The sequence below is a fragment of the Mastigoproctus giganteus genome, chromosome 8 (assembly GCF_048544385.1).
Source record: "Mastigoproctus giganteus isolate SK-2022 chromosome 8, ASM4854438v1, whole genome shotgun sequence".
NCBI classification, from domain to species: Eukaryota; Metazoa; Arthropoda; class Arachnida; order Uropygi; family Thelyphonidae; genus Mastigoproctus; species Mastigoproctus giganteus.
The window spans coordinates 55,667,487-55,694,474 of record NC_143582.1 but is presented as its reverse complement, the minus strand read 5'-3'; the positions used below and the strand labels follow the sequence as shown (position 1 = coordinate 55,694,474).

The following is a 26,988-nucleotide window of genomic DNA, read 5'->3' as shown; positions in this document are numbered from 1 at the left end:
GGTGTTCTGATTGAGTTGTATAAGGTCTTGAATGGGTTGAGCAGGCTCAATTTTGATGGGATTCCTCCTCTTGCTCAGATTACAAATGTGAGGGCCATAAATTCAAATTGAGGAAAGACAGTTGTAGAATAGATGTGCAGAAATTTGCCTTTAGGCAGTGCATAGTTGATTGCTGGAACAAACTTTCACCTGTTGTTGTGGAAGTTGATAACTTAAATAAATTCATGGAGGAACCGGACAAACTTTTAGAGGGAATGGATGTATGAAATGGGTTTTTTTTTTTTTTTTTTTTTTTGGCTGATGCTACATAAGCTTGCTTTCTTGCATCATATGCCTCTACTACTACTACTACTACTTCTTAATATAAAATTATTCATCAAACCCATTTTCTTCATTGCATGATATGCTTACTTTAATGGACTTGGGCAACTGCATTGGTTCAGCCGATCCAGGCTTTTTGCCTGTATTGGACACTGATGTGGTTACCTCAGTATAATATTTTAATATTACACTGATGTAGCAGTGTTAATATTTTAACAATAAAGTGAATTTAACTCAACTAATGAAAAGGCTGGCCTTTTTTTCCATTATTTGTAAAGGAAGTTAAGTCCATTTACCACTACAAAATTAGTGTATTTTGTCTGAAATTTTTTGTTGTATAACAACGGAGAAACCTTTTTAACTGTCTTTTCAGAGATAGTTTACAAGATTTCTGTTTAATTTGCTAGAATGTTATGAAAAGTGCTGTACTGAAAAATAAAAGAAAACTTTATAATATAATACAATACTCTATTTTACTGCACCTACCAATCGTGGAGTAGAAGAGCTTGAAATTTTAGTTTTCCGAGATGGTGACCAAAGCATATTTAGTCTGAAGAGCTTTCTAGTACACTCCTGGAGATCCATATGACATCCTATTGATGTGAATCTTGTAGAAGGTCACAGACTTGAAGAAGCTGTCAAGCATTAGCTGAATGGCTTTCTGATGCTACTTTCGAATGATTGGGCTCTCTCAGAAACTTTAGTGGTGGTAACAAGGCCACATTTCAGAGTCCAAAGACTAACAATGAAGTTTATGCTTGTATCCAAGGGCATAAGGTAACATAAATATGTACATAAGGTAACAATTTTAGCTTGGAGATTATCATCTTTTCCTCTTCCTCAACAGTACCAATAATAAATGGTGGATGATCTCTTCCTCATCACTTACAACTACTCGGCAAAGCAGTCTTCAGTGAGACAAGCTTCAAAGCTTCCTGAAACATGTTATAGTTGTCACTGACCCCTACCCTTCAAAGTCAAAATCCAAAGTAACAAAGCTAGTAGTGTCCTGACAGGTGACAAACTTAAAAAAAAAATTTTTTTTTTTTTTTTTTTTTTTTTTTTGAATTCAGTCTGGAGTATACCACTGTTTCATCTTTTTTTAATGGACTGAAATACTATACATTTTAATAAAAAATGTAAATATTTTACTTAAAAAAATGAACTTTGCTGAACATAAAAAAAAAAAAAAAAAACCCATTATAGGCATAAAATATAAAAATGAAACCGTGGGTCCCTTCCATTTTTTTTTTTTTTTTTTTTTCCAGTTTAAAAAACTTATAAATGAATGAGTTTCAAGCATATGTATATGTATGCTTATTATGTATAAATAGTTTTAAAATCATCAAAATATACATATACAGTAAACCCTCGCTAATCTGGTTACAGTTAATCCAGATATCGGATAATCTGGATCAAAATAATAAAAATTCTGTTCACAGTTGAGTACTTTGAAAGACACATTGGATTTAGGAAGGCAGATGACTCACTCTGACTGTGCAGAGAGAGAAGAGACAGAACATATATTACATTGCCTTGTGTGTTGTTCAGTATTGTTGTTGACTCTGAGTCAGATGGATGTTATTGCTTATATTGCTTCATTTGTGTACTTATTTATATGTAAATATGTACATAAGGTAACAATTTTGTTTACTTTTGGGTTCTAATGAATTGAAAAGTGGAATAAAAAGAAAACACTTTAACTATCATTAACAAGATCAGAGTGATAGAACAGTTTGAAAATGGTGTTCCTGGAAAAAAAAAATTGCTGAAGAATTTGGTATTGGCCAACAGATTATCAGATATTAAAAAACAAAAAGGATCTATAATGGCATTTGCTTTAAAATTTTATGTGGGAAGTGATAAAAGCAGTGTATCAAATAGACAGACATTAAAGCCAAAAGAAGTGTTGCTGGAAGAAGCTGTATTAAGTGGTATTCACAACAACAATCAAGTGGCATTGGCATCGCATGCCAATGCCTCCTGATAAATGTATAAAAAGACAATACTGTACATTTATCCATCAATTGATGGATAAATGTATTGTCTTTTTAGTTGTTTTTTTTTGTCTTTTTATAGTTTTTAAATAAAGGCTCTACGGTGATATTTTTTTATTTATTTTCATCAGCACTAACTATATCATTAAATTTTTCATTTATTTGTGTTCTAAGTTTTTTTGTCTTTTAGGGGTATCTTTTGCTTCACTAATCTGGATGACCTCTTCCCCCAGTTAATCTGGATTAGCAAGAATTTACTGTGTGTGTATATATATATACATATCAGATACTATTGTTCACTTCAATTTTTAGATTTGGTTCACAAATATGCATGTTGTGAGTGATTGTTGCTTCCATGTTTGAATAATAATGCATTCGTTATTATTCAAAAATAATAATGACTCTTTTAAATAAATCATTCAAAAATACCTTATGTAAGGCTGTTAAAAACCATTAGTATCTCAAATGGATATGTAACCTATCCATTTGGTTAGATCACATGGAAGAGCTCTATAAATAACTTGAACTAGAAATGAACACCAAGCTTCATACTATCAATACCTGTCAGGTTCTCACACTAGCATTACTACATGTTAAAAGTAGATCTGGTTGGGTGGTACAGAACTGAATGGGTTTTTTCCTACTGTAACTCAGGAAAAACTATAAAATTTCAAAAACCATACCAAGCAAAAATTTGTTTATATTTTGTCTTCAACCAGCAGTTAACGTGAGCTTGTTATTTTTTAGAGAAAGCTCACAGGTCCAGCCCCACCACTACACAGCTATGGAATTTGTTGATTCTATTTGATATAGTGAGATAATGGATTCAAATTATAGTTGTGGATGTTCTGTGGATTCCCTTATTTCCTGGTATTCTCCATTTTGTTCTGCTCATCCTACATAACCACAATTACGTCATTAAAAAACTTTTTCATGTCAGTGACAAGTTCACATGTAAAAAAAAAAATTTCTTACACAAGTTTCACTCATGCACTGGACTTTACATATCATATGAATTTAAACTTGTTTAGTTTCTTTAGAAAAGCAGGAACTGTAAGCATGACTTAGGTTTGTATTTCAGTGATAAAAAAATAAAAAAATGCTTCATACTTGATTTTTTTAAATCTGATACTGTATTGATAAACAAAAGCAAACCAGCTGTCTTATTAGCTGTGAATTAAATTTGCTTAATATCATCAGATGGAATGCCTGGTTCAGTAGATTCTGTCTGTTGTTTCCAATTTTTCTTAAATTGAGTAATTATTCTATTAAAAAGATCTACATGTGATAGTTCTGCTTTGTTAGTTAAAGAACCATATTCAAAAGATCATCCATAGTACAAAATTTGCTTGCTTAAAAACATCTTCAGTGTTTTTGGACACCTTATTTGGACATGAATCGGGTTAACCTAGTCACTCCTTTAATTTAAGCTGTAACACTTTAATAAGGGATTCTTCACCACTGAGAATAAATTGGAAATACCATTTTCATACTTTGCTACAGAAAACGGTTAAAGAGCTCAGCAGCAATTTTTTTGTTTCAATTTCAGCATTTCCAACTTAAATTAAATATTTGTAATCCATAAACTTCATGGTAGTTTCTTCACTCCACTTTGATATTATCTTCAACACTGACAAAATTATTTAAATTACTCTGGCCTCGAGCACTTGACTAGAAACGACACAAGAATGAATGTTCACACATGTTTAGTAGACAGTCAATTGAGAAAATGTGGCAGGGGAAACCCATTTAGGCAGGTGGATGGAATTCTTCTGGAATTCAGTACTCTACTTGTCAATAGACCATACTAAAATGTAGGGCTACACTGATCTGGTAATTAAAAGCTAGTAGCTCACTCCAGTGGCTAAATCCATATAAAAGGGTATACCAATATTTCTGGAAGTTGGGTCTGTCTTCCTAGAACTATGTAATTAATGAGTTAACCTAGTTCTGCTGAAAAGTTATTTTGATCTTCAGGTTGGATGTCATCTGAACCACCAGAAGAGGTGCCGAATAGCTCTTTCTACTTTGAATTAGCTTTAATTAAAGTTTGACACTATGAAATAGGAAAATTTCAAGCTCTTCTACTCCATATACACTGTAAGTGCATTAAAATGTAGTACTACATTTTTACTCTTTTTATTTCTTAGGTCAACAGTTTTTCATACTATTCTAGTAAAATCAGTGGCCATACACATTTCTTTTGAATTTAAATGGACAGTCAGCATTAATGAACTGGACTTATTCCTGTATAGGCCATTAAGTCAAGGTGTTACTGGTGTATATTAAAATGTATATAATTAGTAATGTTATTTTTTTTTCTTTCCTCAGGTAATTGCAAGTCATGTTGCTAGAACACCAGAAGAAATAGTGCAATATGCTTCCTGTATGCTTTTAGCAGCATCTTTAAAGAAAGAATGTCTTCAAAATTCTTTGCAGAATGAGTTTATAAATGCAATTGATGCTTGTGTCCAGTATCTGATAGAAAATGAATTTATTCATTTACAGAAAATAGAGAGTTCAGGTACTTAAATTTTTTGTACTTTGTCATGCAGAATCACCTGATCAAGTCCTGCCATTGTTCAAGTGAAACTTTCTCTGCAACTGACAGTTTTAGCAATTTTGGGACCCCAAGTTGAAATCTTTCTTTGGGACCTATTTCATGTAAAATTATGTTATGTTCATCCAAAAGAAGCTAAAACTGTATCTGTGTTTATTATTTAGTAATTTATATTTTGTACATCTGTCTATACAAAATGACTGCCAAATAGAGTTAATGATTGTATTTGTAACAGTACATAAAGTTTGTTATGCATATTATGTGCCGACCGGGCTAGCCGCGTGGGTGAAGTGCCTGCCTGGCAACCCAAAGGTCGCGGGTTTGAATCCCGCCTCGGGCGTGGATCAGAGTACTGCAAAAACCTTGGGAGGTGCATTATGGCCACAGAAACTGATGTGCCAACAACTAACTAAAACAAACAAACAAACAAACAAGCATATTATGTTCCGTAACATAGCATTTATAATATAATGATTAAAATGTAAAGTTTATTTTAGTTTGACACAGATTTTGGAAGTTTATAACGCAATGTTTAAAAGAGACTTTTAATACAAAATTTGTTATGAGGTCATAATAATATCATTTTTAAACAAACAATTCAATGCGAGTAACATGGACTCTTTTTTTTTTTTTTTTTTTTTTTAATTCAGTGTGCAATATGGCGCTTCCTATTTTACACCAGTTATTTGCAATTTATAACAGTTTCCAATACATGAATTTCCTTGAAATTTTATTAGTAGATGCAAAATAATTCTGAGTAATGAATTATCCAGTTCATATTTTCTATCTGACACCATTACAATCTATAATGTGGGTTCCAATAGATGAATTCCTTGAAATTTTGCTAATAAATGCAAAACACAGTGAAAAAATTGTATTAAAAAAAAATAATAATAATAAAATAAGTAAATTTTCTGTGAGAAGTGTGAAAAGCAAATAAATAGTTAGGCATAATAGTATTTCATATTTGACCCTGCATTACCCTTTTTATGATAACTAATGGAATTATCTGTAATTTTCAATAAAAGAAATCTGAGAAACACTTTTTTTTGAAAGATATTGGAATTTCAGCTGTGTGGATGTAGGTGAAAAATACAAAATTGCTAAAATATGCATCTCTCAAAGATCCTGCACACCCAGTTTAGGCATTAACAATATTTGCTAAGAAACAAAAAAATTACCTCAGTAGTGGTAGAAGCCCATCATAAGTTAATGTATCTTTTGAACTCATACTTGTCTACTCGGAAAAATATGCTATCTACCTCATCAGAATAACAAAAATATCATAATTGGAAATTGTAAAAAATTAGACTTTGAATCCACACAAATAAAGTAGTTTAGTTTTTAACATAAACAGATTTTTTTTTTTTTTTTGGGTAAATTAATCACTGCCATTATCTAGTAGTGCTGTTATAATCCCATTATATAGATATTCAAATATTATTGTAGCTTGATGCTTAGTTATTGGCACCTACTTCCAATATCTTAAGCATAAAACACTTAAAGAAAAAATTACTGGATAAAATACTGATGCTGCTGATCACATGGTGCATTTCCAGTAGTCTCTGTAATGTAGCCAACATCACATTCAGTAAAAATAGGCTAGTAGAAAAATTTAATCTTATCAGATTAAAATAACAATTCCATGCTCGTCAACAAGGGCTTGTTATTTTTGTGTAGTTTCAAAATCAAATTATAATGAGTATTTTATATTGTCCAGTACACTCTCTTTGGGAGTTTATTTCTTTTGATCTTTCATTCAGTTCTGTGTGTATATGTTTATTACAGATGGAATAACAACAAAATACGAACCCACTCAACTTGGCCAAGCAATTTTAGCTTCATCACTATCACCTGATGATAGTTTACGACTACTTGATGAATTGCAGAAAGCTCGTAAATGCTTTGTTTTAGAGAATGAATTGCATTTATTGTATCAGGTAATTGCTTTTATATTATGTAATTTGTTAAAAATACATTAGTTTAGCAATAACATAATGGGAAAAAAATTTAAACCTTGTTACATTCGGTTAGTAGTTGGTTATGAGCCTTACTCTTAGTAAATTCATAGATTTTAAGTAGGTTTTATTCTTTTGATGAAGAATATCATATAATAATGAAGTTCTCCATTAAGTCTATTTTAATGAATAACAAGCAGTACTGTAAGCTTAATTAACAGATCACATGAGACTGAACTGTTCTTCATCACAATATAGTGGTTTTGCCACTTCTTATCATTCCTTTGTTGAGTGACCACTTCTTATCATTCTTTTGGAAAGTGACTAGATTCAAGTCTTGTCTTAATTTCTAAAGGGATTAGAGGAAATGCTAAAAACCTCTTCAATTGGGGCTGCAGTTAGTTGATCTCAGGCAGAGGAGTTTTCTCCATAAATTATTCTGGCCTTTTCAGTTTAAATAACATGCAAATTCTCTCGTGAACACATACACTTGTACAATACACAATGGTGCAATATGGCCTAAGTTTCTGATATGTGCCCAAAATCCAACAACAGAATCTCAACAAAAGCATATTAGAATATTATAGTTTTACTGAATATTTTACAATGGCCATCACGAGTAAGGATTATAGCTATATATTTATTTCTATAGACAAAGTATCGATTTCATTGATTCAGTGCTAAGAAAGGAAAGTAGGTCATCCAGTATTGGAGGTTGGGATTAAGGTAGTCTGAAGTGAAAGGGAAATCAAGTCTTTGATCATTTGTAAAGCTCTTATATGTAATGGGTTTAAAGCAAAACCTAGAGATTAACAGCTCTGCTATTTTGTCTTTTTAGGTTTCCAAATTTCCAATTCAGTCAAAAATAGAGTGGTAACAATTTTCTTTTTTATTTTTGACTAAACATGCAGATCACGAAGGTATATGTTGGAACTACAAAAACATATACAGGAATACCTCACATAGCGTGGTTTCGAACAGTGCGGGTTTCGTCTATAGCACGATTTACAAATTGAAAAAAAAAAAAAAAATAAATAAATAACTGCGTTGCGCACCAATACATTTGGTATGTATTATAATGTCAGCTCATAGGCTAATGCATTGTGGATTCAAGGCCATTCTGACTGTTGTCGAAACTCCCATTATGTACGGACTCTGCTAGCATTCATACATTAGTAAACACTCTAGATTCCGAGCGGTGAGGTCGTTGATTGTGCGTAAGCTGTACAAATATTTTTCGCTGTGTATTTTTATTAAAGATTATTTTTTAAAAACGTTACACCTTTATACGCAGATATGAGTGGAAAGAAGAAATGTAATGGCGCTGAGTGTTCTAGATCAAAACATCGAACGAGGTATGAAAGTAAGACAGGCGTTGCAAAATGACATTCAATGTTATAAAGAGATGTATGCAGATAAAAAGAAGAAAAAACAATAAGAAACAATAACAATGAAGTCTATTTCTAAGTCGGACTAGTAGGTGTCCTACTAGTCCGACAAATTTCTTCTTTTGACATAGATTTATCTCTAAGAAAATTGAAGGTAGCATGCAATGTAAAAATTCATCTTTGAGGCTGGCATTAACAACGCTTGGGATAGTATATACAAAATCACTTGCAATAAACTTCACTCACAGACAATCTACAGTTCTGTCATTACAAATAATATTAAATCTTTGTAATGAATTCTTGTTGTGGAATCAATATTCAATATCTTATTTTTGCCTGATGACAAATATTGTGACCTACCAGTTCATCATATCATTGGGATCTTAAAAGATACCTATTTCACAATGGTCATGACAATATTCATGCAACAGGAAGTTGATGCTGCCATCACCATGATAAAATCTAATAATGTCCTGGCGCAGGTCTTATAGAAGGAAGGTTTATTATCAGACTTCATAAAAATGTCTAATATTTTTCTTACTCTATTTTATAAATGTCTTTACTTTTCCATTTTAACATTCTTCTGAAAATTGGCTTTGTTAAAACTTTCAATTAATCCAGGCAAAGTGATTGACCAGCCAAGATCATATTGACCAACTGCTTTGTTGGTCAAACTTGGAAAAGTCCTGGAGCATCTTACTTCCTTTAGAATTTACATGCTACTTTTAGAAGAAAATTGTTATGCGGCCAGTCAGTTTAGCTTTAGACAAGGTTTAGATGCTGAATATGCACTTGTACATCATCTAAATATTATCCAACAAACAACATATAATTATGTCCTTACTGTATTTGTGGATATTGAGGGCATTTTTGATTTGCTTTGGTGAGACAGCACCCTTGAATGTCTTCAGACATTGCATCATCTTATTAAACTGATTCGGGACTACTCAGAATGTATTGTCTCAATAACATCAAACTTTTAGTCTTTTAGTAAATAAGTGTATTGTGGATGTCCAGAGGGTTTGTTCTTTTTCCTCTGATTTGGTGTTTGGTTTTAAATATGTGGCTATTGAAAGGGTATCCAAATTTTTCAGCATTGGCTTATGCAAGCGACTTGGTCCTATTTTTTTTTTTTTTTTTTTTTTTCCAGAAATACAACTTTCAAGTTCTAAAACCCAAATGGTCATCTTTAAAGGCACATTATCTTCTTCTTCTTGGCCCCCTTTAGTCAAATTCAACAGTATGTCAATCCCATTCATAACTAATATCAAATATTTAAGTTTAACTATAGATAACTGGTTAACATTTCTTTCACATTTACTTCATCTTGTGGAGAAGGTTAAAAAAATGTTCGTCCCAAATTATAAGAAATACTAGAGAAATTATAAGAAATACTTTGAATTCTTTACAAGGCATTGATTGTACCCATAGTAATACATGGCAGGAGCTTGGTCATAATAGGTTCTTCACACTAAAAGAAAAATAGGATCATTCCAACAAAGTTTTTTATTAGTATTATTAAGAGCATGCAGGATTGTATCAACACCTGCACTTCAGGTATTGGCTGGTTTTATTCCATTAGATTTATTATTAATATATGACAGACTTAGTTACTGTATTAGAAAAAGGCTTGGACTCAATGCCTTAGAAAAAGGCATTGAGTTCAATGAAATTAGTATTAATCTTACATCATCCCTGAAAGAGATAAAATTAAGATGCTTACAAATCCTAAACACAAGATCGCAAATCTGGGACGGGGAGGAAGAAATTGTTCTAAATGGTGCACTTTAAAATTTTATTCCTTATTTATAAACTACATTGGATGATAATAATGAATAATATTTTAGTAAAAGCAATATTTATTCAAAAAAAAAAATTTTTTTTTTCCCCAATGACCTTATGGCAAAATCTCAGTACTGTAAAGTAGATAGAATTAAAACTGAAAACTACAGAAAATTAAGAGATATGGGCACATAGGTCAATTTTTTTTTTTTTTTTTTTTTTGCAAAAAAATACATTTATCTGCCTGAAAAGAATTTTCTTACCATTATACTTCTCTAATTAAAAAATAATAAACTAAACTGTGCCAATTGAAACCAAAGACCATACTGAAAGAATATTGAAATTCACACTCATATAATTTTAACAGATTTTTAATTCTTAAGCATTTTGATTGCTAGGATACTATAACAGTTCTGTATGATTAAATAAAAAATAATCATAATGATTAAGATTATGATAATTTTGCACTATGGTGTTTATATAATTTTTTTTCAGGGATAAAAGTTCAATGGAAATATTTAAAAATGCTAGTGCCGTAAGTTTCAGATTTTTTTGGATATATATGGTAGCCCCCCCACCCACATTCATTGAATTACAAAAGTTGTGATTGGTATTAGCAGAATGAAGCAAGGAAGCAAGCTTGTGCAGCATCATATAAATAAAGAAACTATCTATTTCATTATCCCATCTGGCTGGTTATGAAGTACACTGCTACAAAAAAAAAAAAAAAAAAAAAACATTCCAAGCCCATTGCAACTAACAGGAAAGATTGCTTCTACAGGGATGGGATACACTTAAATAGAAAGGGTGCAGGAATGTTTGCTGATGCTGTCGAGGCAGTGTTGGGTGGGTCGGAGCGCTCCTGGCTTGGGGGACGACAAAGACGAATAGATTAACAGTAGCCACTGGCAGAGATGAAAGAGATTCTTGCACTGCTTCTATTGGAATGAGCAGAAGCCTGAAAAACAAGATGCAGGATATTTCAGAGACTACTGGGAGTCATTGCGGTACATGGGTTGTGTTAGGGTAGCTAAGAATAGAAATAGGTGCATGTATACCATGCTAGGAGTTTAGTAAATAAATTTGATGAATTTGAAGTATGCTCAAAACATCAAAGGCAGATATTGTTGGGATATCAGAGACGTGGTGTCACACAGATATAAGGAATGCAGAACTGGAATTTGGGGAGTACAATGTCTACAGAAAGGATAGACTGGATAGGAAAGGAGGAGGGGTTATGCTATTAGTTAAGAAATACATAAAATCCAAGGAAGTGAAGCCAGTGGACATCGCTGGACAGTGCAGTGTCGAGTCAGTTTGGTGTGACGTAAGCATTGGGAGATCAAAATTGAGAGTAGGAGTGTGCTATAGGCCTAATGACTCTGATGAGTATAATAAGAAACTGTACAGGGAAATAGAGTGGGCCAGTAAATCAGAGAGTCTTATAATGGGAGATTTTAATTTCCCAGATATTGACTGGAATTTGGGGGCTGGTCACTCACACACTAGCAAGGCTTTTGTGGATTTATTGGATGATTGTTTTCTACATCAGCATGTTTGGGAGGCAACTAGAGGGAGGAATACTCTTGATTTGATTATCAGCAGTGATTCTTCATGCATTAAGAATCTGCAGATAAATGAACCACTAGGTGGCAGTGATCGCAGTGTGCTGAAGTGGGATTTACTCAAAGAAGTAACTACCATCAGGGGTAAAGGGAAGGGTTTTTGCTTTCGTAAAGGCATTTACAGAGGTCTGAGACAGTATTTAAATTCTATACAGTGGGACCAACTGATGATGTTACCAACAGCAAATGCAAAATGGGAAGCATTCAAAGAAATTATCTTGGAAGCTACTAGGCTTTACATACCAACTAAGAAATATTGTTCAAGGTTTAGGCCTAAATGGATGTCAGATGAACTGATGAGGCATATGGCAGAGAAGAAACATGCATGGGATACATACAAATTAAAACATGACACAGAAGCCTATGATAGATACAAGTTGATCTGTAACCAAGTTACAAAGAGGTTAGGCAGGCGATGGCAGATTACGAGAAATCTTTGGCAAGGGATGGAAATAAAAACAGCAAAGAGTTCTTTACTTATGTAAACTCTAGAAGGAAGGGGATGAATCAGATTGGTCCACTTGATATCGATGGGTCAACTGTTGATGATCCTGCTCAGGTAGCTAACAAACTAAATGAATATTTTGCATCTACATTCACGCATGAGGAGTTATTCAGGAAGGAGAATGATGTAGGTAAAGTAAACATTGGCAGTGAGCTGGATGATTTTGTAATAACTGAGAGGAAAGTGGAGGAGAGATTGTTGAGGATAAACATAAAAAAGGCACCTGGGGTGGATGGGATCTATCCAGTTATATTAAAGGAGGCAGCAAAGGAAGTAAGCAAACCCCTAGCCATAATTATGAGAGCTTCTTTGGACTCAGGGGAGGTACCCATAGACTGGAGATGTGCAAATGTAACCCCAATTCACAAAGGAGGATCAAAGGCTGACACAAGTAACTATAGACCTGTTAGTTTAACTTCTGTTCCAGGTAAATTAATGGAGGCACTGGTTAAAGAAGCGCTGCAGGATCATCTAGACAAGAATTCAGTTATAGCTCAGACGCAGCATGGTTTTGTTAAGGGCTGGTCTTGCCTGACCAATTTGATTGGATACTATGATGTAGTCACAAAAGAACTGGATGTAGGGAATAACTTTGATATTATATATTTGGATCTTAGAAAGGCTTTTGATACTGTTGCACATGGAAGACTGCTGCACAAATTGGAGTAGTGTGACATTGGAGGCAAATTGCTGCTGTGGATAAAGGGGTGGCTGAGGGGGAGAAGACAGAGAGTGGTAATCAATGGACACTGCTCGTCGTGGACTAATGTTATTAGTGGAGTCCCTCAGGGCTCAGTGTTGGGTCCATTATTGTTTTCTGTATTCATAAATGATATTGATGATGGTATATCAAGCTTAATGTCGAAGTTTGCAGACGATACAAAGGTAGGCAGGGTTGTCAAGGACACTACTGACACTATGCTGCTGCAACAGGATCTGGAAAGGTTGAGCAGATGGGCTGAGCGGTGGCAAATGAAGTTTAACATTGACAAATGTAAAGTACTACACATAGGAAACAGCAACCCCAGAGCAACGTATCAACTCTGTGGTACTACACTGACAGTGGTAGAGAATGAAAGGGACCTGGGGGTGGTTGTGCAGGCAGATATGAAGTTTTCTGAGCAGTGCAGACTGGCTGCAAGAGTAGCTCATGGTGTCTTGTCAATGATATACAGGAATTTTTCTAGCAGGGATAAGGAGGTGATTATTCCCTTGTATAAGGCAATGGTCAGGCCACACCTAGAGTACTGTATACAGGTCTGGAGGCCTCATTTCAAGAAGGGTGTAGAGCTGCTGGAACGAGTACAGAGAAGGGCAACAAGATTAGTGAATGGAACAAAGGGGTGCTCTTACAAAGAAGGGCTTAAGTTTTGCAAATTACAGTGTCTGGAGACTAGGCACCAGCGAGGTGATCTGATAGAGGTGTATAAAGCCTTGAATGGTTTGAGCATGCTCAATGCTGATGGGATTCTTCCTCTCGCTCAGAATAATCACCTGAGAGGCATAAATTCAAATTGAGGAAAGACAGATGTAGGATAGACGTGCGGAAATTTGCCTTTAGCCAGCGGGTGGTTGGTTGGTGGAACAGACTTCCATCCCTTGTCGTGGAAGTTGATAGCCTAAATAAGTTTAAGGCTCAGCTGGACAGGTATTTTGAACGAACAGAGGGGTGAAGTGGAAGTGGGGTTTTTTTTTTTTTTTTTTTGTTTTTGGCTGATGCTGCATAAGCTTGCTTTCTTGCATCAAATGCCTCTACTAATGCTAATGCTAATGCAACTGTGATTAATAATTCAGTATGTGTATGCAGTCATGATGATTTTGTAAACTCTTCTGGCCTTGACCATCTAGAGAATAATTGAAGATTAGTTTAATAATTTGTGCAGTCCTTTAAATTTATTCAGACTGTCTGCTTCACAGTGCTAAGTTAATGCCTGTTTGAACAATTTTTTAACTGTAGATGAAAGTACACTGCTAACAATTTACAGAATGAAATGTTCCTGTTTCATCAATATTGTTATAATATGAAATTATTCCCAAAATTGGCTAGAAGTGCAAATTGAGACATCTGGTTATAGATAATTCCATTATTTCTTCTGAAAAAGTTCCTCTTGTTGTAGTAATTTAATAAAGAATGAAATTCTTTTTTGAATTACTACAAGTTTGAAATGTTTTGGTCTCAGTGTAAAATTAAAAATGAGTAAACTCTCACTGTTATGGACTGATGGGGAGAAGTAGATGTCCATGAAATTGAAAGTACAGAAGACTCTTGATTAACCGAGACACTTCAAGATTCCAAATTTAAAAAAAAAAAAAAAAAAAATCAACCAGAAATTAACAAATTCAAGTAATAACTAGAATAGGTGTAAACAGATATTTTGCAAGTCGTAAATAAACGACACGCCGAATTATAAGTTGTCATTGGAGATTAGTGTACGTATTATCTTGCAGTCCCCGCTGTCTTCACATCCGCCACTCAAAAAAAAAAAAAAAAAAAAAGAGACCAAATGTTTAGTTTGTTTTAGTGCATCGCATCAATTGTAATCCGTTGCAGCGCAAAAGGACAAATTTTGTTTTGTTATTTATGTTAGGGATGTTGGAATTTTTTTTTTTAGTAAATTTTTTTTTTTTGTTTAGAAATCACGAAAATGATGGGTAAACGCAAAAGACTTGCATTTTCATTTAAACAAAAACTTGAAATTATTTAAAAGTTTGAAAATGGTGCATCTGTTAAATCTCTAAGGAATCATTATAATAAGGATGTATCAAAATGGCCAAACATTAACAAGTATTGCACGGAATTCAGATTTGTCAATAATAATATAGTAGCAATATGTTGTTAGTCATTCCCGAGTTAAATAAAACTCGACGAAGTTAGAAGTCCTGGAACGCATCTCTTACATATGTCGGGGACTTATGTATTTTTGGATTAACCAGGAAATCGATTATTCGGGATTTGTTTTTACCATCTATCCCGGATAATCGAGAGTCTACTGTATATTTTTCAAGATGATTTTTACTCCATATAACTGACAAATGAATTTAAACATTTATTCTATGTATGTATGTATTATAAACACTGAAATAAAGTTAAAAATAAAAGTAAATAAAAAATGCAATTTTATTTTTCTTGACTTTATTTATTGATACATAGTACATGGTTAGAAGAAGATAATTTACCATGACTATAGTGGTGCTTGGAAAAGCTTTATTCAGGGCCAGAGCTAAGAAGCCAAAATTGAGATAATGGCAGTCTTCAGAGTCAACTTTCTTAAGATTAATCTTGCTTTTTACATCTGATACAGTTTTTTTTATATACCATATTCGTCATAGACATGGGAAACAGACACATCAAAATCCAACTTCTCTAATAGCTTTAATTTCTGTGCAGCAGTCAGATGTGCACACACTTTCTCTTTACCAGTTTTCTAAGAGGGTATGATGATACATTGTGAGGTTATAATAGAGAAACAGAGCATAGACGAGTACTTAACCATATAATAGTGAGTGTATCCAGAAACAGATTAAGACTTGCTGGCAGCTTCTATGACTCTTGAGTTCCCAATTTTCCCTATCTCATGAACATACTCAGATTACACTCTGGTACCAATCAAATTTTTTCATCCATTAAATCGAGGTCCATAAAAATTGAGGGCTTGCTGTGGATGATTATGGTAAATTTCTGTATGCAGAATTCAAATCTGAGATTACAATTATCATATCACCCTTTTGTCACCAAGTGAAATGAAACTATATATATTAATCATCTGTACAAGCCTATATATAATATACAAAAATTATATTTTAATTACCATTTTATACTTTCTCTTTATGGCTTCAGCTTATAGCTAGTATCAGGAGTTTCTTTGATTAAGAATTGGCAATAGTTGGCCAGCATGCAGGGTCTCCACAATTCCCAATAATTTTTCCCTCTGAATATCTTGATGGAACCTTTCTTCATGCTTGTCACTGATGGCATCTAGTTTAGGAAGAAAAAATTTCAAGTGTTTATGCTTTCCATTGCTTTATAGGCCTATAACATTGCCTTAAATGTTAAAGCAATAATCGTTATCTATTCTCTGAGGCAAATGATTGACCGTTGAATTAACATTTACAGGAACATTTATAATTTGGCCCAAAATTCCATGTTGGCTAAAACCATGTCTTAGCCTTCTAATTTGCACGAATGGTATATGAGGAGAAATGAGTCGCTCGGTTACTAAATCCAGTCGAGGCAGATGAGGTGGAATAGCAGGATAAATGAAACCGTTGCTCTTCGAAAATGTGGGAATGAAATCAATTTTGCGGGATGCTCGACAAGTATTGCAAGCCTTCATAGTCGTTACATCTGCAGATGGAAATTCTAAGAGAAGTAATGGGTAACTTCGTGTAGTGCACAATTTTACATCATTTTCATACAATAATTGATCGCAGATATCACGAACAGGCTCCAAATGTATTTTTCAGAAATTGTCATTCAAATTCTTTATAGGAGTTGCGGTCATGTTCGATGTTCTTGTAAATGATTTCATGCTCGACTACTGTTGAAACCTGTGGAGGGTCTACAACAGGCGATTGAGCTGAAATATGATTTTGTTTCTTTTTGGATGATGCAATCAAAGCTGGTCGTGGTATACTCTGTCTAGCCAGTTCAGGAATCAATTGAAATTCATCAGGTAATTCATTTGAACTCAAATCTTCTGAATCGAAATCTTCAGGAAGTTCTTAAATATAATTTTGTGATGTTGACAGTCCAGCTTCTTGATGAAAAGTCGATGTAAAAGGTTGATGTTGATCAAAATAACCCCAGGGGCTCACATCTAGTGAATATGGGCTTGGCACACCTAGGGTCGTAAGCTGGATATCATCATTCTTCTTCTGTTTCTTGGTGATTCCCTCCTTCTTCTGACTCTTGTTTTCTCTCTCTCTCTCTCTCTCTCTCTCTCTCTCTCTCTCTCTCTCAGCGTAATTCAAAAAAAAATTTTTTTGGCTGGTGCAGAATAAGCCTTAGGCTTCCTTGCACCATATAGCTAATATTAATAATAAATAATAAAATCTTGAGAAGCAGATTTTATTAAACTGCATTTTTTTTCGTTCTCTCTGTGTTTGAACTCATTCTTTTGCCGACATGGGAGGCTTCTTCAGTGGCTTTGAAGCTTTTATTCTTGCATACTTTTCTCGATTTCACTCAGCTGGAATTTTAGCCATCTTTAAAATACTCTTATAGGTTGTTAACTGAAATTAGATTTGGTATTTTTACGATTCAGTAGTTAGTGAAATCCATTTGTGGACTAGTATGACGTCATAACCAAAAACTACTGAAAGAAGTGATTGTTGCTGTGATTGTTTTATCGTTGCATTCTTGAATCAAAACCTTTTAAATTTTTAAACGGTTTAATCGATACTTACTTGCGCTACTTAGAAAGTTGATGTTGATGAAAATCTTGAGAAGCAGATTTTATTAAAGTCCGCATTTTTTTCATTCTCTATGTTTTTGAACTTGTTCCTTTTCAACACGAGAGGTTTCTTTGGTGGCTTTGAAGCTTTTATTCTTGCATAATATTATTACCCGCTGCTTACTCTACTGAATCAACATTAGTGACCGAGTTAGCGCCATTTAGGAAGTGATGTAATTTCCATATCTTAGTATGAACTTATTCTACCGAATCAATGTTAGTGACTGAGTTAGCATTGTTAGCGCCATTTAGGAAGTGACATCATTTGCATAATTTAAAATCTAACACCCACCTAATAGGAAGTGACGTCAATTTCGTCATTTCTGTAAAAAATTTCGTTACCAATCGATTTTACTCTAGTGCCACCATAGCTGTTTTCACATCAAAAGGAAGTTATCTTTATATCATTTTTAAAATTTTTCAATGTGGAATGTAGTCCATTCTAGAATGAAATGTTATAAGAGAGAGAGAGAGAGAGAGAGAGAGAGAGAGAGAGAGAGAGAGAGAGAGAGAGAGGAGTGTCTAACAGTGTCATTCAACTCTCCCTTTGATATCAAGTGATGCACCAAATTCAAATAGCTGAAAGTCTGAACCAGGTTTATGAGAATACTACAGTTCATTGAGGTTTTCTATCAAAATTTTCATCATCCAAAGTCTGTATGTCAGACAGTCTAAGTAACAGTTGCATCACCCACAACACTGTGGGGTATTTTATAGCATGTGCTTCAATTTAGAAGAAATGATGGATGTATTTATTAAACAGAAATAGCAGTTGTTAACATGATTTTTTGGTTACCTTCATTCTATCAGGACAGCAAATGACATTGGTAGATGTGTATCTTTTAATCATCTTCTTAAGTAAAAATTCTTCCACATAAATGCTAAGCCCAACTTTTGTACCTTATTTCCCCTTTTCATGCCTTCTTAATCAGAGGAGATTATATTTGTTTACAGAATTTTATTGTAATTTCTCCACATATCTATTAAAGTGCACTGAAATAGATATAGTAATTCAATTATTAATTAAACAAACAGAAAGCCAACAAGTTCCACTTGCAGTCTGCCAAACCCCATGTACTGTATCTGAGAGAATCTCAGTTACTGGTTGATTCAACTACTACTCATCTCAGTTGCCCAAATTATTCGCTGTATGATTCCTTTCACCTCAAAGGTGGTACTTGTGCATACGACAGTTCCAATATTCCCTGTCAGAGACTTGGTGATTTGGAATCTCCTCTTTTCGATCTTCTGTCTTAAAATCTCTCTTCCTGATTGTGTCAAATTCATCTGTTATCTCTACCGTTCACCCAACTCCACTAATCACTTGGAGCTTTTTGACTTCCGCTCTTTGCAACTTGGCTTTCTCCAGTCCAACTTTCCTAACAGTGAGGTAATTTTCCTTGGTGATTTTAATGTTCACATCTCCAGCTGGCTTCCGTTTTCTAGTCACACTGACCCAGCTGGTCGAGATGCTGAGGCTTTTTCAATTATTAATGACCTCGCACAGATTGTTCATTTACCTACAAGAATACCGGACAATCCTAACCATACAGCCAACACCCTTGATCTTTTTCTCACAAACAATCCTAAGTATGCAGTCAAAGTGAGTGGTCCTTTAGGCACCTCAGATAACAACTTGGTGATTGTCTCTTCTCCAATGGAGCCTTCATCTCATGGCTATTCCCAACCTCATATTGTTTGGCATTACAAGAATGCAAAATGGGATGACCTGTGATTACTGATTTAAGACTTCTGATGTCAGTGATTGCTCAGATCATGTCAGTGAAATTATTCTTGTAAGAATGGAATCCTTTATTCCACACTCCACTTTAAAATCTCGTCCTTTATTTAAATCTTGGTTTTCCAATAAATGTGCTAAGGCTGTTCAAGAGAAGAATGTTGCATATCATAATTGGCTTGTTTCCAATTCTTCAGTTTCATTTTCTGCCTACACCAAAGCTTGCAACAATTGTAAAGCAGTTATAATCAGTCCAAACTAGATTTCGAACAGTCCAAGAGTAGAAAACTTGCTTCTTGTCGAAAGGTAGTCAAGCATTCTGCCAAGAGAGATTAGAAGTCAGGGTAATCCCCAAAAGAGATACATCATTTTGCCTAGAAATTGGAGTGTCACCAAAGATAAGCATGGGAGCAGAAGAATCCTTTTTGCAAGATAGCTATTGGCTGCAACTCTTGCCCGTCTCTGCTCCCACCGCTGTCAAAAGCAGATGGTTCTGTTGTCACTTCAGCCAAGGATAAAGCTGACCTGCTAGCATTCCATTTTTCTTCCAGCTCATGTATTAATGATCTTGGTAAAACACCTCCCACCATTTCCAACACACTCCATTCAATGCCTCCTGCGGTCTTCTGTCAAAAGGATGTCAGAAGGATTTTGACAAATCTTGATGCTAAGAAAGCTCCAGGTCCTGATGGTATTTCTCCACTTGTTATCAAAACCTGTGCTGCTGAACTTACTCCTATTCTTTGCCACCTTTTTTCACTTTCTTATTCCAAAGGTGTTTTTTATTCTGCTTGGAAATTTGCTCATATCCAGCCAATTCCTAAAAAAGGGTGACAAATCCTTCCCATCCAATTATCGTTCCACTGCAATTACTTCTACTCTTTCTAAAGTAATGGAGAAACCAATTAACCGCCAACTCTTAAACTAACTAGAAACCTTCCATCTGATCAATGATCGCCAGTATGGATTCCATCAGAGTCGATCTACTGGTGATATTCTGGCGTATTCTACCCATTTATGGACAAATTCTGTGGAAAAGTTCGCCGAAACATAAGCAGTTGCTCTTGACATCTCAAAGGCTTTCGATCGTGTTTGGCATAAAGGTCTAAACATGCTTCCATCTTATGGTTTGCCAACTTTTTTTTGTAATTGATTATCCAGTTTTTCTCTCTGAATGCTCACTGAGAGTGGTGGTAGATGGCTCTCTGTCTTCTAACTTCTACACTAATGCTGGTGTCCCCCAAGGTTCAGTTCTTTTCCCCACTCTTTTCCTCTTTTATATTAATGACCTTCTTCCATTGACTGGAAATCCTATCCATAGTTTTGCTGATGATAACACTTTCCATTCCACTTTGCATTTTGAGAAATTTTGCCCTGCTCAATCAGCTTCAACTACTTGAATATCTGCTACCAATTCCTTAAATGCCGATCTCCAGGTAATTCTCCAATGGGGCAAAGACAACTTAGTTGATTTCAAGGCGCCTCCGTAGCCAGGTGGGCAGGAGCAGTAGTGCGTAGCACATGCTTCTTGATTAGACCGGGGTTCGAGCCCGTGACCACCAAATACGGAGGATGCGGAAAGGTCAGAAAATGACCACCGCATATCCCCGGAGCAATATTGCCTTAGTTGCTGATGCTCCTAAAAAAAACCAAATAACAATAAATAATTAGCTGATTTCAATCCTTCTAAAACTCAGCCTTGTCTTCTATCTCGCAAAAAGGATTCTTCTGCTCCCATGCTTATCTTTGGTGACACTCCAATTTCTAGGCAAAATGATGTATCTCTTTTGGGGATTACCCTGACTTCTTATCTCTCTCTCTCTTGGCACAAGCACATTACAAATATTGCTTCCCCTGCATCTAAAAAACTAGATTTTCTCTTTTGCTTTCAGCATTACTTTTCTTCCAAACAGCTGTTCATTCCGTACAAATCACAAATCTGCTCTGCCATGGAATATTGTTCCCACATCTGGGGTAGTGCCTCCAAAACCTCTCTCTCTCAGAGAGGTTTTGGGGGCACTGCCAAAAGAGGGCAGTTAGGTTAATTAATGACTCCTCTCTAACAGAGTCTCTCCACTCTCTGTTTCATAGAAGTACTGTTTCTGCTGCATGACTTTTCTACAGATACTTCCATGGGCACTGTTCTTCTGAATTGGCTTCTATAATTCAAGCTTTCTCTTTCAAAACAGTCCAAACACGTTCCGCCACCAGCCAACATTCATTTATTGTCCAACTTCAAACTCACAGAACAAACTTTTCATCTTCCTCATTTATTCATTCATTTGCTGTTTTCTGGAACAACCTTCCTTCATACGTATTTCCTGAAAATTACAGTCTACAGAAGTTCAAGTCTAATGTCAACAAATATCTTCTTTTGTCTTCTCAACCTCCAACCCAAGCATGGTACTAAATACTATAGGTTCTAATATCTCTTGTGTTTGGTGTTTTCATAAAAAAAAAAAAAAACCTTCGTTGTATCATTTTACCAAATTTTTATTGAAGTAGTTAGCTTCATGTTGCTTTGTATTACCATAACAAAAATAAATAAAAACAATGTTTATTTCCAGGTAACTCCACCTTATTTGAGTGATCAGCTGGAATCTTTGGAGTGGTTAGATTATCTTTCTATTTGGGGACAGCTTTCGGAAGATATGAAACATGTTGGAGATTTAGTTGGTGTTGAAGAAAGATTTATTTCTAGAGCTATAAGAGGACAGATAAATAATAGTGCTCCTAAACAAGCACGGCAGTTGGCAATTCATCGGCGCTTCTTTGTAGCATTGGCTTTAAATGATTTGGTTCGTGAAGTACCTCTTTCTACCGTCGCAACTAAATACAATTGCTCACGAGGTTTGCTACAGTCTCTTCAACAAAGTGCTTCAACTTTTGCAGGTGAAATAAGTTTTCAATTTGTTTAGTTTGTTGTCAATTGATTGAAGTTTTTTTATGCATTACTTTATTTGTCTGTAAATATATTAATCATTCAGTGAGTGTTATTTCCAAAGTGCTCAAACTGTTTAAATTTAACACAGAAAAAATTATTATTGTATGGCTAACATATTTTTAAAAATGAGTGCAAATAACCCATATAACCATTTTTGTCTGATACTAGCAATTAAAACCAGAAAGGATTTCCTTCTATACTTTGCTATGTATGAAGTGTGATCAAAAAGTTTCTGGATTGAACTAATATTTTGAAAATGTTGAAGCTTATCAACTCTTTGGATAGATCGCTTTCAATGTAGTCTCCTTGACACCTTATGCACCATTTGCAGTGCTTATCTAACTTCTGGAAGCATTCCCAATAGGTCTCTTTTGGTATTGCTAATAGTCCTTGTGTTGAATTCTGAATATTTCTTCAGAGAAATCCCTTGCAAACCTCTAAATTTTTTCAAGGTACTTTTGAGCTTGGCTTGGGGTGGGGGAAATCACAGAGTGCTAAATACAGTGAGTATGGCAGATAGAGAACCACAATGATGGAGCGTTTGCAAGAAATTATTGAATGGAAAGCATGCAATGTGCAGAAGAGTGTTGTCATGATGCAAACACCAATTTCCTTAAGCCCACTTTTCCGTGTGTTTTCTCTGAACAGCATGCCATAGGACTGTTTGTAATATTCCTGATTCATTATTTGATTGTGAACCAGGAATATGGACAAATTCATAATGAATAATGCCCTATGAGTCAAAAAAATGTAAGAGCATGATCTTCTCATTTCATTGAAATCATCTTGGTTTTTTTGTACCTTGGAGAAGACAGATTCTTCCAATTAGTGGAGTGGGCTCTGTTCTCAGGTCATAACCATATGCCCATTATATGTAACTGGTAATGATGGAAGAAACCAAGTGTGGGTCAGCACAGGACATTGATGAAGGTCTTGACATGTGAGAATTCACTGTTCTCTTTGGTCATCAGTGAGTATGCAAAGCACACTCACTGATGATGAAATTACATTCCCAAATCTTGCTTTAAAATTGACTGACCTGTCCCAAAACAAATAACAATTTAACTAGAAACTTTCCAGATAATCACTGATCATTGTACAAATTGTTGATCACCCCTGATCAGATTGTGAATGCAAGCAATGAAATCAGATTGTGAATGCAAGCAATTTCAGGAAATCATTATTTATGAAGTTGAAGGGCAGTCAGAATAAGGACATAGCTTCTCCAAAAGCTAATTTAAATGCTTCATAGATTTCAATTGCACTTTTTTTTGCTAATTTGAAGCAATTTATTGCAAATTTGCTGCTAAGTAAAGTCACTTATTTTAAAGTGTGATGAAACATAAAACACCTGTTCAGCATATACAAATTTAGCCTGACTGCAGATAAATGGGTGATTCGTGGATTACTCCCTACAGATGAGGGTACAGAACATGTTATGACAAGTTGCAACTTGCTATACACTGCGATGTCAAGGTACAAAGTCAGTCCTGAAACTTTGTGATTAAATCTTACTTATAGTACATTCATGTTATGTATATTTATATTTTTCCTGTTATTTCAGGAATGCTAACAGCATTTTGTGGTCGTCTGGGGTGGCATAACCTTGAGCTGTTGTTGTCCCAGTACCAAAGAAGACTGTATTTTGGAGTTCAGAGGGAGTTGTGTGATTTATTACAACTGACAACCCTAAATGCCCAGAGAGCTAGAGTTTTGTATAATGGTGGGTACGAAAATTTAGCCTCTCTTGCCTCTGCAGATCCAGGTGATATTGAGCTGCTGTTAAAAAACTCAGCGCCTTTTCAAAGGTGAGAATAATTGATATATGTATGCATGCATCTGTTTTTCATAAATTAAATTCTCATCTTAAACTCTACTTTTACAAACTTTCTAGAGAGACTCTACAGTAATCTTAACAGCATTAGCCCTGAGTACAAGAATCAAAAATACTGAGAACCCAGTCTTTTGGATTCTTGTACTTTCAAGCTTTTCAACCACCTTATCTACATCACTGAAACTCAACTTGCCTTTAAAGAAAAAAATGCATTCTTTAATTTTTTTTAATTGAAAATTTGAGAAATCCCCATTGTCTTATTTGAAGGTAATGAAATACGATTTCTCAAAGAACTTCAGTATCACAGTTGATACTAAAACATAAGATGAGAACTTAGCATCCATCACAACAGGTTTTTTTAAAGTATATTTTCATAATACAGTTGAAGCTCTATATAATGATCCCCCCCAGGGGAATGAGAAAATGGTCGTTATATCAGAAGGGTGTTAATCGATTGATCATAAAATAGCATTAGGTTAATGAGAAATTGGCCGAGACCAATCACATAGGACTTTATAACATGTGGGATGTTAAAAAGAGGGTTGCTATGAAGAGCTTCGACTGTACCTTTTTTAATGTGCATATGATCTTATAACTAAACTTATGAAATATTATCTGTTAAATTGCCTGCTATAAACTGTGAAAAACTGATATCAAATGTCATAAAATTTTATGACTGCTGTATGTTGGCCAGAAAAAACAGAGTGGAACACTGCTCATTTTTTTTTTATAGAAACTTTCTTGATGTGTATTTGATCTGTTAGAAAATTATTATGCATTAGAAACCAATGTAAACTCCCAAAACTGTATCAAATAAAGATCTTTAGATTCATCCCGCATTCAAGTAAGCTGGCAAGACCAAATTACTATTACTATAAGTGCAAGCTTATAAAAAAAAAAAGAAAAGGTTTTTAAATACAAAATTAACAACTATTAAACTTAAATATAAGTATTCACAATTAATTTAAAGAATATAAACTTTTTTTTTTTTAGGATTTCGATTTCCAGTATTCATGATAATGTATCAGAAACAGAACTGGACATATAATCCTGTTGTATATGTCTATTGACACCATAAATACATAGCATGATAGAGTAGCACTTAATGGTATGTTCGATCTCCTTGGGGGAACTTTAAGCTGTTGAGTATATCTACAGTCACTGCTCAAAAAATTAGAGACCTTTTGCAATTGGGATCAATAGATAATGCTTTTCTGTGACTTCTTAGTTGATCTAGTGATGGGAAGGCAGGTGATCTTTTTAATTTTCGTTAAAGTGTTATTTTTGGAGTACATTTAGTATATAATAAGTGGGAGACAAAAGGAGAGCGCGTTGTAAAAGGAAGAAATCAGGCAGAAAGTCAGTACTCTGAGAATGAGACTGCAGGAATTTAAAGCAAATTGTGTATCAAAATAGAAGGTCCAATATGCAACAGATGACTGAAAAATCCAATTAGGCAAAGAAAACTTATTTATACTGAACTAAGAGGTAGGAGTTGACTAATCTGGGATTTGGATCATATGACTATACGAAAGCCACGTATTTCTGTAAAATCACCAGAATCTGGAATAGTAGAAAAAGACCATGATGTCTGACAAGTCTCGATTTAGACTTTTTTTTTTTTTTTTTGCATCTACAGTAGAATGAAAGTGTGGTGTGAACCTCATGAAGCCATGCATCCAGACTTTCTCATGTCCACCACTCAAGTAGATGGAGGTAGTGTCATGGTATGGAGTATGTTCTGTTTGTAAGGAACATGTCCTTTCATACCATTATGAAGTTAGAAGGTTGTGTTACCTCCAATGAACATCTTTCTGTCATATGGGACCAACTTGCCTTGAAGTGCTCCATTTTTACCTGGACTGAAATGGACTATTTCAAGTTGACAGTGCAACTATCTACTATTCAAAAATTGTAGTCTGATTAGTTTGAGGAGCATTCCTAATATTTCCAACATGTATGATGGTCACTTTATTTCCCGGATCTGAATATAACCGACAATGTCTGGGTTATGTTGGAAACTGTAGTCCAGCTTCTTAGTTCTCTACCGATCACAATACTGCAGTTGACAAATATCCTGATGGAAGAATGGCCAGATCTGCAGCTAGGCTTCCTCAGGCTCCTAGTGGAATCCATGCCACAATGTTAGGGCTGTTATTTGAGCAAAGAGGTAGATGGTACTATTAGGTATTGAATAAAGGTTTATAATTTTTTGGCCAGTGAGTATATATACATATAAAATTCTGCCTGGAATATTATTATATTTTTTATTGCTTCAGCTTCATAGGCAGTATTCAAAATTGGAAGTAGCAAACTGAACTATTGTGTTCAGACTTAAAAATAAAAAAATGTCAGGTAGCAAATGAGTTTTTCAACAGTGGCTTTCAAGTTTTTGAAGCAATGAGCAAGAAGACATCTAACTAGCTTTGTTACGAATGGGTTATACCAACACTCCCGCCTAAAAGTTTGGAATCGCAGCTTATGACGCTTATCACAGTTTTTGTTCATTTTTTTTTTGAAATTAGCTGACATTGTAATGTTTAATATAGAAAAATACAACACACTACAAAGTATTTTAAAACATTTTTATTAAGCATTGGAAAAGTTACAGCAAAAAAATATTGAAATGATTTTTCATCAAAATATTCTCCACACGATTTTATCACTGCCTTACACAGACATGGCATTCTGGCAATTAATTTTATAATGGTGCCTTGACTAACATTATTCTTGGTGTCTGACCTACCATTTCAAGCGATCTTCAAGGTTTCCGATAAATTTTGTAAAGATGGGCAGACTTCACAGACTTGACAATCTAGATGATCCCATAAAAGCTCTTTTGGGTTTAATCAGTCAATTAGGGTAGTCACACCATAATTTGAA

The 26,988-nt window shown here is 34.6% G+C and overlaps 1 protein-coding gene across 1 annotated transcript in view; it reads left to right on the top strand.

Annotated features, from left to right (window-relative positions):
* PolQ (DNA polymerase theta) overlaps positions 1-26,988 on the top strand; it is a 277,127-nt gene that overhangs the window by 96,564 nt on the left and 153,575 nt on the right. Inside the window, exons 9-12 of the mRNA XM_090380240.1 lie at positions 4,650-4,842; positions 6,667-6,818; positions 21,895-22,219; positions 23,836-24,079. Coding sequence (XP_090236366.1) covers positions 4,650-4,842; positions 6,667-6,818; positions 21,895-22,219; positions 23,836-24,079 — 914 coding nt within the window. The remainder of the gene's footprint in view (positions 1-4,649; positions 4,843-6,666; positions 6,819-21,894; positions 22,220-23,835; positions 24,080-26,988) is intronic.